Below are 14,784 nucleotides of genomic sequence, written 5' to 3'. Positions count from 1 at the left end.
TCTCAGCACTTTGGGACGCCGAGGCAGGCAGATCACCTGCGGTCAGGAGTTTGAGATCAGCCTGGCCAATGTGGTGAAACACTGTCTCTACTAAAAATATAAGAATTAGCTGGGCATGGTGGCAAACACTTGTAATCCCAGCTACCCCTTTAGGCTGAGGCATGAGAATCACTTGAACCCAGGGGGAAGAGATTGCAGTGAGGCGATGCCACTGCCCTCCAGCCTGGGAGACAGGAGACTCTGTCTCAAAAATTTTCCATTTCTATATTTATAATATATAATAATATATAATAATTATAATATATATAATATATACATAATGTAATTATAATATATTATATATAATATATACATAATATAATTATAATATATTATATATAATATATACATAATATAATTATAATATATTATATATAATATATACATAATATAATTATAATATATTATATATAATATATACATAATATAATTATAATATATTATATATAATATATACATAATATAATTATAATATATAATCTATATTATAATTTTCCATTTCTATATTTATATTCTATGTTCTATAATTACAGTTAATGAAAATTTAAGATTTTTTTCTAGTTAAACATAAAGCTATTCTGTACCTCAATCTTCCTCACAAATATGACAAAATAGTTGAAATCCTTTTTCTTTTCACTCTCATCTTACCTTCTAACTTCCAAGTTTATTTTCCAGCTCATAACTGATGATACTCAATTTTGTAATAATTTTTAATAACGATACACATTTAGATTCACTAATATTTGTTTACTAATTTCTTTGCTTACCATTAATTCTTTACACACACGCACACACACACACACTTTATTTATTTTGACACAGGGTCTCGCTCTTTCGCCCACGCTGGAGTGCAGTGGCGTGATCTCAGCTCACTGCAGCGTTCACCTCACGGGCTCCGGTGATTCTCCCACCTCAGCCATCCCAGTGGCTGAGACTAGAGGTGTGCATCACCATGCCTGGCTAATTTTTGTATTTTTGGTAGAGGTGGGGTTTCATCATGTTGGTCAGGCTGGTCTCAATCCTGGGCTCAAAGAGATCCACCTGCTTCTGCCTGCCAAAGTGCTGGGATTACAGGTGTGAGCCCCCATGCCCGGCTACCACATATTAATTCATTCTTTAGACTTCTTTTTTTTTCTCTTGATAGAGTCCATTCTAAGTTGTTCTGTCAATGAAACTCTGTTTAAAACATGGCTTGTATGAAGTTGTCAGGAATCGGCTCTGACACTTGGATGATTCTTCAGCTGGCTATAAAATTCTAAAATCAGAGTAACCATGTATTGACTTCCAACATTCCACATTTCCAAAGGTACATGTAATCTCAATCAGATTTATGTCTTTTTTTGTGTGTTCTCTAATAACTTTTGGGATCTTTTCTCTATTCTCTACCATTAATTTTGGAAGTTTCACTCTGCGTAGGTGTGAACCTAAAATATTTTTCCTGCTTCTTGTTTTATATTTCCATTCCTAAACACTTTAAGAATTTTAAAGATCCTTATCTTGGGATACTTTTCAGGTTGACTTCATCTATTTCCTTTGGTGTAAACTCTTCCATTCGCTGTTATTCATAATGTTTATCTTCTGAAACATTTTTAGGATTTTTGTTTTGTGAGCTCACATTCTGTACATTCCTCCTGCGGTTCTCTTTCATGGAAAGCCGCAGCCTGTTTCCCAGGTCCACGCCGGGATGCATTTGCTCAGAAATGCTCCTGCATAGTGATATATTTATGCTCAGAATATGCCCTGCATAGTGATGTATTTCCTCCCCGTGTCTGCTAATGGCATGACCTCACTCACCTTCATGTACAGGGGATCATACCAGAAACCATGGCCACTGCAAACCATGGTCACTGTAGTTCTTTAGTGGCCTTGGGAATGGTGCAAGGGTGTCCATTTAGTCTCTGTTTATGGGAGTTCTGTGTTTCCCACCCTGAGCTCCAGGAAGAAGTGTTTATTGGGACTGCATTCAAAGAGATCTAAGAGATCCTGGCTCCGGCTTCTGAACTTTCTGCTTGAGATCCATGCCCTGTTCTCCCAGGCGAAGTGATTTTAGTCTTTGACAATTACCAAATACCCCCTTTGGTTATGTTCTTGTTAGAAAATAGTCACTTTTCTTCTTTTCCTAAGGAACTATGTGTTTGCTAGTCTTGAAATTTTAGAAATCATTCCCATTTGGAGACAGTGGAGGGTTTAGAATATGTTTCATCTGCCTTTATAATTATATATTTTTGTTTTATTATTATTATTATATAGAGATGAGGTCTCACTATGTTGCCCAGGCTGGTCTCGAAACTCCTGAGTTCAAGTGATCTTCCCACTTTGGCCTCCCTAAGTGTTAGGATTACAGGTGTGAGCCACCACACCTGGCTTGCCTTTATAAATATTATTATAAAATGTCTTTAGCCTAGATGAAGCTGAAATTCTTTCCAGTGAATCTTCTGCTGTGGCTATTAAAGTTTACTGTGAAAAAGAAGCAGAAAGACATGCTCCTGTGCCTGAACACTGAAGAGGATTGCAAAGGCCAAAGGCAGGAAGAAGTTCAGGGGATAGGATGGAGAATGAGCATAGCAAGTTGCTCCTGAACTTAGTCCTGTAATAAGTCTGCAGGGCAGAAGGTTCCAGGGCACATAAACGAGGATAGGAACTGCTATCCTAGTTTATATGGAGTGGAGTGATATAGTTTGTGTGGAATGATATGGTAACTAGGTATATGAATACATTCCTCATAGCAACATCATTCCACACAGGCAATTCAGACTCTGGCCTGAAGGCAACAATTCTGAGTTTATTCTTTATTTCCTGAATTCAGTCTCCTTCAACCTGTGAACTGCAACCTCACCTACCAAATGTCTGCTACCACTTGAGTGGGACCATCACCAGCCTGGATTTGAGAGCTCACCTGGCAGTTTCTCCAGCCATTATATCATGGAATCAATAGGTTACAGGGTCTCCAAGACCTCCTATGCCAAATCATTCAGTCTTTCTGTGGGGTTATGAGTACCCCTTCCCTGTGTAGTCCAGGAGACTGCTGGAAACTTGGTGTGTGTGTGGGTGCAGAGGGTGGCGAGAGAAGTTCCTATACTTGTAGGACAAAAATACTTTTGGAGCCAGACAAAAATAGCTTTGGACACCCTGGACTGGGAAAGATGGGATGATTCCATCCCTGCTACATTATCACTCTCTGTCATCTACTCTCTTCTTCACCTCCAGCTCATAATGGCTAGGTTCCCATAGGATTTTCCATTCTACACATGTCTTAGTCTGTTTTGTGTTGCTGTAACTGAATGCACGAGACTGGGTTATTTACAAAGAAAAGACATTTATTTCTCACAGTTTTGGAGGTTAGGAAGTCCAGGGTTGAGGGGTTGCATCTGATGGGGGCCTTCTTGCCGGTGGGGACTCTCTGCAGGGTCCTAAGGCAGCTCAGGGTGTCACATGGCAAGAGGACAAGAAAATGCCAAACTGGCTTTTATAACAGACCCACTCCTGTGATAACCCATTAGTCTACTAATCCGTGAATGGGTTATTCCATTCAAGACAGAAGAGCAAATATAACCCAGCCACCTCTGAAATACCCCATCTTCAACATGAGTCTTGGAGGACGCAGACATTCACACCATAGCATGAGGCTGTAGATGTCTTCAAAACAACCTCTGCCTTTGTCTTCTAGAAGTGGAGTTTCCAGACTCCACTTGTTCAAGGATGCTGTGTCCTTGACTTAGCTCATTATCACCTTTTGGTCACCTTTTTCATCCTGGTGCTTTATGGACTCTAATTGATCAGTTTCCAACCCACCACCATATCTGACTGTGCTCTAGGTGTTTCCTGTGATCTCTGGGATCCTGATCCGCACCACTCAACTTTGGCCTCCTAAACTTCATCCTTGACCCCACCCCAGGTAGGAAGGATGTGTGGATATTTCTTTTATCTTTCTGCAACGATGACCTTTTGGAGAAAAAGAAAGGAAGCAGGTAAGATAAACATTGCTTTATCCATTATGTATCAAGCACTGTGCTTGATGATTTACATTATCTTCATCCTTTCAACCAATACTGGAGGAAGATGATATTAATTTTTAAAATATATCAAACATGCTCAGCTTTATTTCCCAATGAATGTGAAATGATTAAGGTCCTATAATCTGATTAAGATATCAAGATTAATCAAATTTTTAAAACAAAATTTGCATTTTATTTAGATTGATATAAATTATACAGTTTATTTTCTTCACCAAAAAATAACTGCAATATTTTCCATATTTTTCTAGATAAGCCAATACACTTATATTTGTAGGTTTTCTGGGTTTTTCTTATAAATCAAGATGAGGCAGTAGGTAAGAGTCATGAAAAAAGACAGAAAAAAAAGATAAATCAGTTGTCAGTATCCATAGCCTCTGATTCTGTCTTAACCGTGAAACAGAAGTGTTCAACATATACTTACTAAAAAGCTTAGGAAAATGTAGGCTCCACAAAGGAATATAAACAGCAACAACTAGATGTGGAACGACAGCAGGCTCTTCCATTCAAACTTTAACTGTCATTTGTTCCTTTAAGTTCATTTGTGAAAGATAAAAATCTACCCTGAAGTCCTTGTTTGGCAAGCTCACAAGCTTCTCTTTCTCTGGTAATTTCTTGTAACTGTCCAGTATAGATTTTTAACATACTTAAAATCCTATTAGTGAAAGGTCAATTGTGGGCTTCACTGTAACATTTTATAAAATGTATTCCTTCCTCTCATACCTCTTCAAAATATGTTTCTTCAAAGAATTGGTAACTCAACACCCAAGGAGCAGAGATCCACAGTGATAATAAATGTGGTGTCTCAAATGACTTAAACAATTGCAGAGTGCCACCCGCAGAGATCATGCGGAAGTGAAAGATGACACTTTCAATGTTCTGTTCTGGAAGAACAGACAGGTCTTCAAAGCATGAGGGTTCAAATGGGCCATTTAAACAGGTAGATTATCAATGGCTAATGTATTCAATGGAGGCCTACAGGCAAAGATATTAAGTGATTAAGGCCTACATACACCTTATGGCTTTCCTTCCAAATACTGAATATAAGAAAGACTATTTTTAAAAGTCTCAGGTATTTTCCATGGTTTCCGAATTATCTGGGGGAAGCTCTGACTTACTGTTACAGAGTTTAATATATGTGTCCACCAATAAATCCAGGTCATGTTTTATATCAAAATTTATGCTAATCTAAGCCAAGTTACTTGACCTTTGGTCTGTCAAAGTGTTCCTCAAGTATGCTTTAAGATGCTTTCGTCCGTTTTCGTACTGCTCATTCTCAACCTTCATCACAGGAGAAATACACAGGACCTTTGGCAATAGGTCATTTAGCATACACATTAGGAAAAAACTTGATGTCAGGCAGATGGAGGGCTTCATAAATGGTGGACAGAAGCTCTGTGTCTTTCCCCATTTCCATTTGATTCTCCAACAATGAAGCTCGGCTGAGAGCATGTCGGGATTGGGTAAGTCATTTCTATACATGTCAGCATGGTGTTCCTCCGATGTATTGAATTTGAGTTGTCCCATGACTGAGGGTACCAGAGATAAGCATTTAAGAGCTTTGAGGTGCTGTTCTGAGATTATATCTTTAAGTTCCTGAATAATGTGCTCCACTGTTGGGACACTTAGGATTTCTTTATAGTAACTCTCAGAGGTTAGCTGAGATTCCAAGTTACGCTGGTAAGCTCTGCAATATTTCCCAGGGAGTTTCATTTGAATATCAAGTTTGGTTGCCAAATTTGTGGCTTCCTCAAACCAAAATTCCTGATAAACTTCAATATTCTCCATCACTTCACTGAGTGAACGCAGTGCTGCAGTCAAGCTACTGGCTGCAAAGAAGACATCAACGGTTTGCCCCTGGAGATTTTTCCCAAAGGCTCTGGTAAAAGATAGGACATTTTTAAGAACAACAATAGTAACAATGAAATCAAAATCTGTTACTGCACTGCAGAGTACAAATGCTCGGCCAGCTACAGTTATTCCATCTAATATTTGTGTCACTATTTATATCATCTAAACATAAAACAAATGCTTGCAGAAGTTCCACTACAATTTCAAAAACATCATGCCTGCCTGTCCACTGAGAATGGCAGAGTTCCTTCAGTTCTTTGTCCCTTTCTTTACTGTTCTGAAAAAGAACAGAAATTACATTGTCAAATTCTAAAAGCAGTTGTGGTGATTGATGGAAAAAAAGAACAAACTCCGTCAATTGTTCCTAATGCAACAGATACTCCCATAACAGGTACTGATTTTAGCAACCACATATTTAAGACACAGGAAGAGCAGAGTGGGTAGATAGCTTGGGGATATTTCTCTAAAAGTCTAGAAGCAACAACTTTCATTTTGGAAGAAAATCCAGTAGACAAAATGTAAGCTTGGCCATGACAATACTCCATATTTAATCCCCATTTCTCAGCTATCATGGTGTGAAATTTCACAGCCAAAACTTCTGCATCAGCTTCATAAGGCAGGAAGCCTACAAATTCCCCTCTTATGTTTTGAGACTCATCAACAAACCTCACCGAGACTCATCAACAAATCTCACCAACATAGGTAGGTGCCGTTCCCCTGCCATGTCTGCTACATCGTCAGTTATAATGGAAAAGAAGTGTGAGTCTCTCACTTCCCTGAGAGTTTCTTCCCGAATGCAGCTCTCACAGATCTCTAGCATCTGCCTCTGCTGTGTTTTTAATAAAACAACGTGTTAACTGCTGTTGTCTCAGACTGCTTTCTCAGGACCTCTTGACCAGAATTTATCCAGCACTCCAGCACGGCTTGAACGTTATCTGGAGTAAAGAGACCTTCTGGGATTTCATCAGCCTCCTGTCCATCCAGAGGTATGTTTTGCTTTCCCATCAGAATCAAGATTTCAAACAGAGATTTTAGGTATCCTTTGTTTTCCTTCTCTTCGAGGGTTAGAGGTAAAATGTCCTCATCTGGCCCTTCAGTCCCTTCTTCACTGGGGTTCGGAGCATTGCTGTTGTTGGTTTCCTTATGTTTTTGTTCCTGTTCAGAAGTTTCATCAACAATTCTTTTATTCGTTTTCTGGGTCTACTAGGTGGGTTGTTCAAATGACCAGTAAGAGCAAATATTGTTGGTATTGCATTATCTCATAGAACTGTCCTATAAGGACTAGTTCTACAGACCCCAGATGTCTCAAAATGTTTGGCACCTCATTGATCATGTTTAGCTGATCATCCCCTTCATCGGGGCTGAGGGGGGCAGCCAGGCCGGCCAGCGCGCGAGGGAGGGGCGGGCGGAGGAGAAGCCTGGAGGAGGCTGACGGGAAGCCTCGAGGAGGGGCACCCCGGTCCGAGGCTGGGCTGGGAACGCTGCTCCACAGCGCTGTGAGTGGCCGGGAGGACTTACCGCCGCCACCGCTGCCTCTGGGGCATCTCCCACCCGCCTGGGATGCTGCCGCCTCCTTTCCACAATGGCTGTTGATCAATTTTTTAATCAAGAAGTATTCATGTCTACCCAGCCTCTAATGACCTTTTTGAAAATGAAGTTGCAAAGACATTACACATATCAGCTCCAAAAACTCCTCAAAATATCTAAGGGCATCTGCAAGTTTTTCTTCTCATCTGATTTTTAAATGGAAGCATCTTATGTTTGATACAAAATTTGATGTCTTTTAAAAAATGAGTTCTAGAGCACAACATTTTCAATAAAAAGTACAAATGTATGGTTGTACAATAAAATGTATAAGATACCTTTTGTGTGTGTGTGTGTAATACATGAATGTAGTTCCTCTCTATTCTTTATGCTCTTTAAATTCTTCATTATTATGCACTATTTCTTAAAATGGCCTAGGGAATGGATTGGTAGCTTTGGCTGTTTCCTGCTGACGTTTTAGAGGGCTACTAAAATGTGCAAAGAGGTAGTTACAGACAACAGTAAAACAACTAAATATTCAATGTGCCCTTTCAAATGTGTATTTAAGGACACAGAATCTTCTGTGTGGAGACAATCCGTGCATGCAGCTAGACTAAATTCGTGCTAGCAGCCAAGACTTGCCTCTCTCAGTAGACCAGAATTATTCATAAACCATCATGTAAAGAGAAGTGAGCAGTCAACCAGGAGAACCAAGGGCACAGCTGTGAGTCCTGAGTAGCAAGATCAAATCTCACACGCTCATTACGAAGAGGGAGGGTTTGTGCCTTCATTTATTTTCGGACACAGCTTAGCTAAGGTTGCTGGCCATATTTCTGTTATTTTGATTCAAGCAGAAAATCCTGTGCAGATCCACGGAACACATTATTGTAACATCGCTCAGAGGAGAATTGGGCCAGTGCAATTTAGAGGATGAAAATAGCTCTGCAACGTGGTGTAGAAACTCTGGTTTATTGGAGGATAACTTTTTTGATGGTCTCAAAGTTAAAAAAAAAACTTAAAACAATTTTATTAAACAGAAACTTGAGAGATTTTTATTCTATGCCTTATAGATCAAATGATTTTAGCATGGGGTGCGAGGCAGATGCCAAGGGCTTACTGGAGTGAACTGCAAGCAACTCCAAAACTTTTCTGTGCTTCTGAAATACTCTTGCTTTGTATGTGAGTCGTGTCTAGGCCACATTAAATGGAGTCATTAGGCTTGAGTAATTGAGTAACTTTTTAAATTAGGAATTCTTGACTTGGGGTTTCTCTTTTCTGCCGTCTTTTTCTGCGATTGAAAACGGCAATAAGGACGAATTTTTCCATGATTTGGAATTACCAGGAAGGACGGACTTCTAAGGACTGATAGCTTGTGAAAGATAACCACTGAAATAACCAATCGTATTTGTGCAAGGCTCATTGTTTAAACACCATATTCTTCTTATAGGATTATTGTTTTCCTTAAAACAATGTTTCTACTAACTAGACTTTTAATCTAACTTCAGTGCTGTCTGTCCAAGACTGTCCTGAATTAAGTGATTTTAAGGGATAGAGTCTATCAATTTAATTTATTTGCATTTTATGGATTTTTTTTTATTAAAAAACATGTTTACAGTTTAGATTATAGCTTATATATAAATTTCTCCTGTGAAGTCTCTTCCGTTTTGTGACAGTTTGATTAAATAACCAACAGACTCCACTGCTGATTTATCACCAATGATAATAAATTTTTTTCAGAATTTAAATTTATCTACAGTAAGTAACAGGCATTAATAACTTGGTTTCTTTTTTAAATAACCAGAGTCTGCAATGCCTTGGTTTATGCAAAAGTAGACAGGTCAGGCCCATCTCCTGGCTGGGTAACCTTTTTTTGCCACTGATCCAGCCCTTAAAGTGAGTCAAGTTGTTTACTTGGGGTCCATGGATGAGCTACAGAGATTAGTCTGTGAATATCCTAAAATTCAGTACAACTGTGAGTTTACGTAAATTTTCACATAATTTTTATCAAAAGAAGTTTGTGGTATAATGGATAGGTGGGCAGTATAGTGTGCCCTGCAGTCAGACTGCCTAGATTTATATGATGATGGGGTTTGTGAGTTCTATTCCAAAATACGGTACCTTGGCATATTGAGTATTTTAAGCTGAAGAAATTTGAGAAATGGCAGGTTCAGGAAGGACTCTCTGGCCTTCCCTTGAAGCAGGTCATAAGACCCTCCCGTGAGAGATGCTCTCCCTATACCCAGAGAAATGGAGCATTCTTCTCCCTGAAGATGGAGGGGTGCTGAAGGGAATCTGAATTAACAGGCCTTGCTCAGTTTCCCCCAGTTTACTGCCCTTAGCACCTACCCCTCTGCCCTATCACATTTTCCCACAACTCTTCTTCAAACCTAGTATAAGCAAACACTCAGGTTTAATCATTTTTTAAGGTATTCATTTCTTAATGAAGTCTCCCATGTCACATAATACTTTTTTTTTGAGACGGAGTTTCGCTCTTGTAGCACAGGCTGGAGTGCAATGGCACGATCTCAGCTCACTGCAATCTCTGCCTCCTGGGTTCAAATGATTCTCATGCCTCAGACTCCCAAGTAGCTGGGATTACAGGTGCCAGCAACCATGCCCAGCTAATTTTTGTATTTTTAGTAGAGACGGGGTTTCACCATGTTGGCCAGGCTGGTCTTAAACTCCCAACCTCAGATGATCCACCCGCCTCAGCCTCCCAAAGTGCTGGGATTAGAGGCGTGAGCCACCGCACCTGGCACAAAATACTTCTGTTACGTAAATTTGTATGCTTTTCTGTTGTTGTTACACAGCCACAGCTAAGAACCTAGAAGGGTAGAAGCAAAAGATTTCTTTCCTCCTGTATAATCCCAATCCACTACTCAGGTAGGTGACTTCAAACAAGTTACTTAACCTCTCTCTGCTTCAGTGTTCTCAAAATTGCAGAAACGATCTTATAGGACTGCTGTGATGGTTAAATGTGAGAATTTTGAGGGCACAGAAAACTCTTAATGAAGTGGCAGGTACTTAGTAAGCGTCACTAAATTTTACTAATTACATCACACAGTCGGCCCTCCTGGTCCACAGGTTCCATAGCTTTAGATTCAAGCAACCTTCCAACAATAAAAATAATAATGCAACAATTAAAGTTGTATTAATTAAAAATACGGTATAACAACTAATAGCATTTACATTGTATCAGATATTACAATAATCTAGAGACGACTTAGTATGTGGGAGGATTTACGTAGGTTATATGCAAACACTACACCATTTTATATTAGTGACTTGAGCATCTGTGGATTTTGGTATCTGAGGAGGTCCAGGAACCAATTATTTCCCAGGGATGCCAAGAGGTGACTGTATTCTCAAAATAATCTGTAACCTCCAGAAAGTTAAGAGGCACTGAGCTATGATATTTTTAGAACTGTGTTTTAAAGAACAAATCAGTACCTAACTTAGTAAGTCACACTCAAGCTTAATTCAAACAGAAATATTAATTTGCAAAATATACAGATGCATATTCATCATGAGGCAGAAAGGCCTTTTAAATAGCTTTAAAAATGTGGAACATCAATTTGTGTTGTTCTTCCACGGGAGAAAAAGAATTACTAAGTCTCAGGTAAGCCTCCAAAAAATATTTCCATCTGCCCCTGGCTTCCGTACTATCCAAGCTTGTCTTGAAACCTTGAAATAAATTTCAAGGTGACAACCTAAATTTAACTCTGCGGTAGTGGGTTGTGGATTTCTCAGCATTTTCCTTTTTAGTTAGCATGGAAGTCAAAAGTTACAAAAGCAATGAGATTCTGCATCTTTTAATGAAAGATAAAACAACAATATAAACATACACAAATTTACAGAGAAGGGATCAACTTTAATACATTTGGAGTAAAAGGTGTTTCTTCTTTAAATATGGTATAAAAATAAATGCAAGAAACATTAACGGAGAATGTACAGACAACAGACGAAGACATGAGTTTGTTTCTGACTGTGACACATTGGTGAAATGAAACTTTCTGTGCGGAATTTATTGTTTAATAAATGTGAAGCCACATGTATACTTATTGATATATACTTTTTTCTTTTACAATTCTTCCAGTTTTTGACTGACTGAATTTTCAGTGAACTGTGTGTCTAGCTGAAGCTTTGAGAGAGAGAGAGAGAGAAAGAAGGAAAAAAAGAAAAGGTTTTACTTCACTTGAACTTGTTAAAAAGGAAAAGACACAGATCCAGCATAGTAGAAGGAGAAAGAAAGCAGACAACAGTTTGGAATGGAGGCATTGAGATGGAAGAGTCCATTGGAGATGGAATGTACACACAAAAATAACAATTTAGGTCCTTTGCTCATGCAACATCTTGTTCTAATGTCCTCTGCTCCAGGTCACAACATTGAGCTACAAAGTGTGTGCAGTGACTCCAGTCTGCATTCATGCTACAAGATGATCCGTTTAGTAAGACTGAACAAGGCTTGTTAACCTCTTGGACGTGAGAGATTTCCCCTGAGAAAATATATAAAACAAGAAAAAAGAAAGAAAATCAAGTATGATCACTGAAAACCTGCTTAGTAGTAGCAACTATTTACTGTAGCTGATTTTTGTGCAAGGGTCAACACTGAACCCTTTAAGTCCATCTTAGTTCAAACCTCATGACCAACCTGCCTTCCCCCCTCCCTCCCTCCACTGACAGGCCAAACAAAACTATCCTCCCTCCCTCCACCCTCCTACCCCTCCCAAATCCTTCCTCCCCACTGCAAACAGACTGATGGTTTCACAGCACAGATTAGCAAATCATAAAACATATCCATAAATGCTCCATCAAGGCTTAGCAATGAAGCAACACCTAGATTCCCAACTGATTATAAACATGTTACAACAAATCTTAGTAAGCTGCTCTGAAAGATAATGTGAGTGCATTCTTGTTCAATGGCTGAAATTAATGTCACATTTACAAATATCTAGAAATGTAGAGGATATGATTTAATTAAATAAAATGCAGTTTTTGAGGGTGTGATTCATGAAACTCAAGATTGAGTCTGTTCCCTATCTTACATAATAATGGATACAAAGGTGCCAATTATATATCTGAAGATAAAAGTCTACTTGTTCCCTGTTTCTAGCTGTTGACGTCTTCCTGTTCTTTCCTACCTGACTTCTTCCAACCCTAATCCAAGAAAAAATCTGTTCTATTCTGATTCCACAAATCATATGATTACATAAAGCACATACTTATGTTTTAGAAATCTTGTAAGTCAACACTGTTGCTGTTAATCACAAGTACTCTAGAGAGATAAGAAATTTGAGACCGGCCGCAGTGGCTCACGCCTGTAATCCCAGCACTTTGGGAGGCTGAGGTGGGCAGATCACCTGAGGTCAGGAGTTCGAGACCAGCCTGGCCAACATGGTGAAACTCCGTCTCTACTAAAAGTACAAAAATAAGCCAGGCGTGGTGGCGGGCACCTGTAATCCCAGCTACTCAGGAGAATCACTTGAACCCAGGAGGCGGAGGTTGCAGTGAGCCGAGATAGCGCCACTACGCTCCAGCCTGGGTGACAAGAGCGAGACTCCGTCTCAAAAAAAAAAAAATAGAAATTTGAAACGTTTGATCGGAATGCAAAACTGGTGGTTTTCATTTCATGTCTTATTTTATATGTTCTATTATAAAATTACGTGGGCCAGTTATTTAATGAATTTTTGTACATCTCAGAAGATAAGTAAAAATGAAAAAATTGGAAACATATATTTTAGTAATAAATCACAGTCATAGCAATACTCTTGATTTGCTACCTAATGTGGCTCAGTTTTAGAAACGGGTCAACAGTGATGGGAGATACATCATCACTCGTTGGCCATTGCCTTAGTCTGTTTGGGCTGCTATAACAGAAAACCATAGACTAAGCGGCTTATAAACAACAGAAATTTATTTCTTATAGGACTGGGAAGTCCAAGATCTAGACACTTATAGATTCTTTGTCTAGTGAGGGCCTTCTCCTTGGTTCATCAATGGTGCATTCTCGTTGTGTCCTCAGATAATGGAAGAAGGAAATAAGCTCCCTGGGACCTATCTGATAAAGGCTCCTGTTCATAAGGGCTTCACCTTCATGATCTAATGACCTTCCAAAGGCCCTGACTCCTAATATCATCACCTTCATGATCTAATGACCTTCCAAAGGCCCTGACTCCTAATACCATCACCCTTGAGATTAGGATTTAACATGTGAACTTGAGTGGGAAGGGATCACAAATATTCAGTTCATAGCAGCCACATTTTTGGAAAAAGACAATATGTTTAAGAAAAGATTAATAATTCCATAATCAACCTTTCTTTACACACCATGTAATTACTGATAAGGGCCCTTTTGCTGATATGAACAGCAGCAATGAAAATCATGCACCATTTTCTCTTAATTTTTTCTTAATTGGGAAAAAGGGTCCACAACTTAGCTTTCAGCATCTGAGAGTAGAAGATATTAAAGTGGTTTTTGTTTTGTTTTGTTTTGTTTTTTTGAGACGGAGTCTCACTCCGTCGTCAGGCTGAAGTGCAGTGGCGAAATCTCGGCTCACTGCAACCTCCACCTCCCGGATTCAAGCAATCCTCCTGCCTCAGCCTCCAGAGTAGCTGTAACTACAGGCACCTGCTACCACGCCTGGCTAATTTTTGTTATTTTTAGTAGAGATGGGGTTTCACCATGTTGGCCAGGATGGTCTCGATCTCTTGACCTCGTGATCCATCCGCCTTGGCCTCCCAAAGTGCTGGGATTATAGGCGCGAGCCACTGCGCCCGGCTGATATCAAAGTTTAATGCTGGCATTTCCCACTAGGCTTATGTTTATTCACTTTATGGGAGAAACAACAATAAAAGAGAAAACAGTTTATTAACAACAGACCCTGCTTTATAAATAAAATATGCACTCCTACCTGCTCTGGTCTGTCTGTCCCCCTCAAAGCTCACGTGTTGAAAGCTTACTCCCCAGTGTGATGCTATTAGGAGGTGGGGGCTTTGCAAAGTGACCATGTATGAGGGTGAAGCTCTCATTAATGGGATTAGTGTTCTGTGTGTGTGTGTGTGTGTGTGTGTGTGACAGTCTCACTCTGTTGCCCAGACTGGAGTGCAATGGCGCAATCTCGGGTCACTGCAACCTCCGCCTCCAAAGGCCCCTACCTTTGGAGGGCCTCAAATCGCTTGAGTTGCTGGGTTCAAGCGATTCTCCTACCTCAGCCTCCTGAGTAGCTGGGATTACAGGCATGCACCACCACGCCCGGCTAATTTTGTACTTTTAGTAGGGCCAGCTTTTGCCATTTTGGCCAGCCTGGTCCCAAACTCCTGACCTCAGGTGATCCACCTGCCTCGGCCTCCCAAAGTG

General features: G+C 39.7%; 1 protein-coding gene and 1 pseudogene across 11 annotated transcripts in view; both read right to left on the bottom strand.

Moving 5' to 3' along the window:
• Positions 1 to 3,307: 3,307 nt before the first annotated feature.
• LOC101126700 (52 kDa repressor of the inhibitor of the protein kinase-like) lies at positions 3,308 to 10,518 on the bottom strand (annotated as a pseudogene).
• A 705-nt stretch (positions 10,519 to 11,223) lies between these two features.
• RGS7 (regulator of G protein signaling 7) overlaps positions 11,224 to 14,784 on the bottom strand; it is a 590,397-nt gene continuing 586,836 nt past the window's right edge. For 6 of the 11 annotated variants that reach the window (XM_019032166.4, XM_063707301.1, XM_063707307.1 and 3 more), the window contains one exon: positions 11,224 to 11,923. In XM_019032166.4, the coding sequence (XP_018887711.1) occupies positions 11,873 to 11,923 (51 nt within the window). In that variant the 3' untranslated portion in view covers positions 11,224 to 11,872. The remainder of the gene's footprint in view (positions 11,924 to 14,784) is intronic. The other 5 variants (XM_019032153.4, XM_019032163.4, XM_055380344.2 and 2 more) reach the window with 1 other exon arrangement.

Source organism: Gorilla gorilla, chromosome 1 (genome assembly GCF_029281585.2).
Source record: "Gorilla gorilla gorilla isolate KB3781 chromosome 1, NHGRI_mGorGor1-v2.1_pri, whole genome shotgun sequence".
Lineage (NCBI taxonomy): Eukaryota > Metazoa > Chordata > Mammalia > Primates > Hominidae > Gorilla > Gorilla gorilla.
This window is presented reverse-complemented; position numbering and strand designations above follow the sequence as displayed.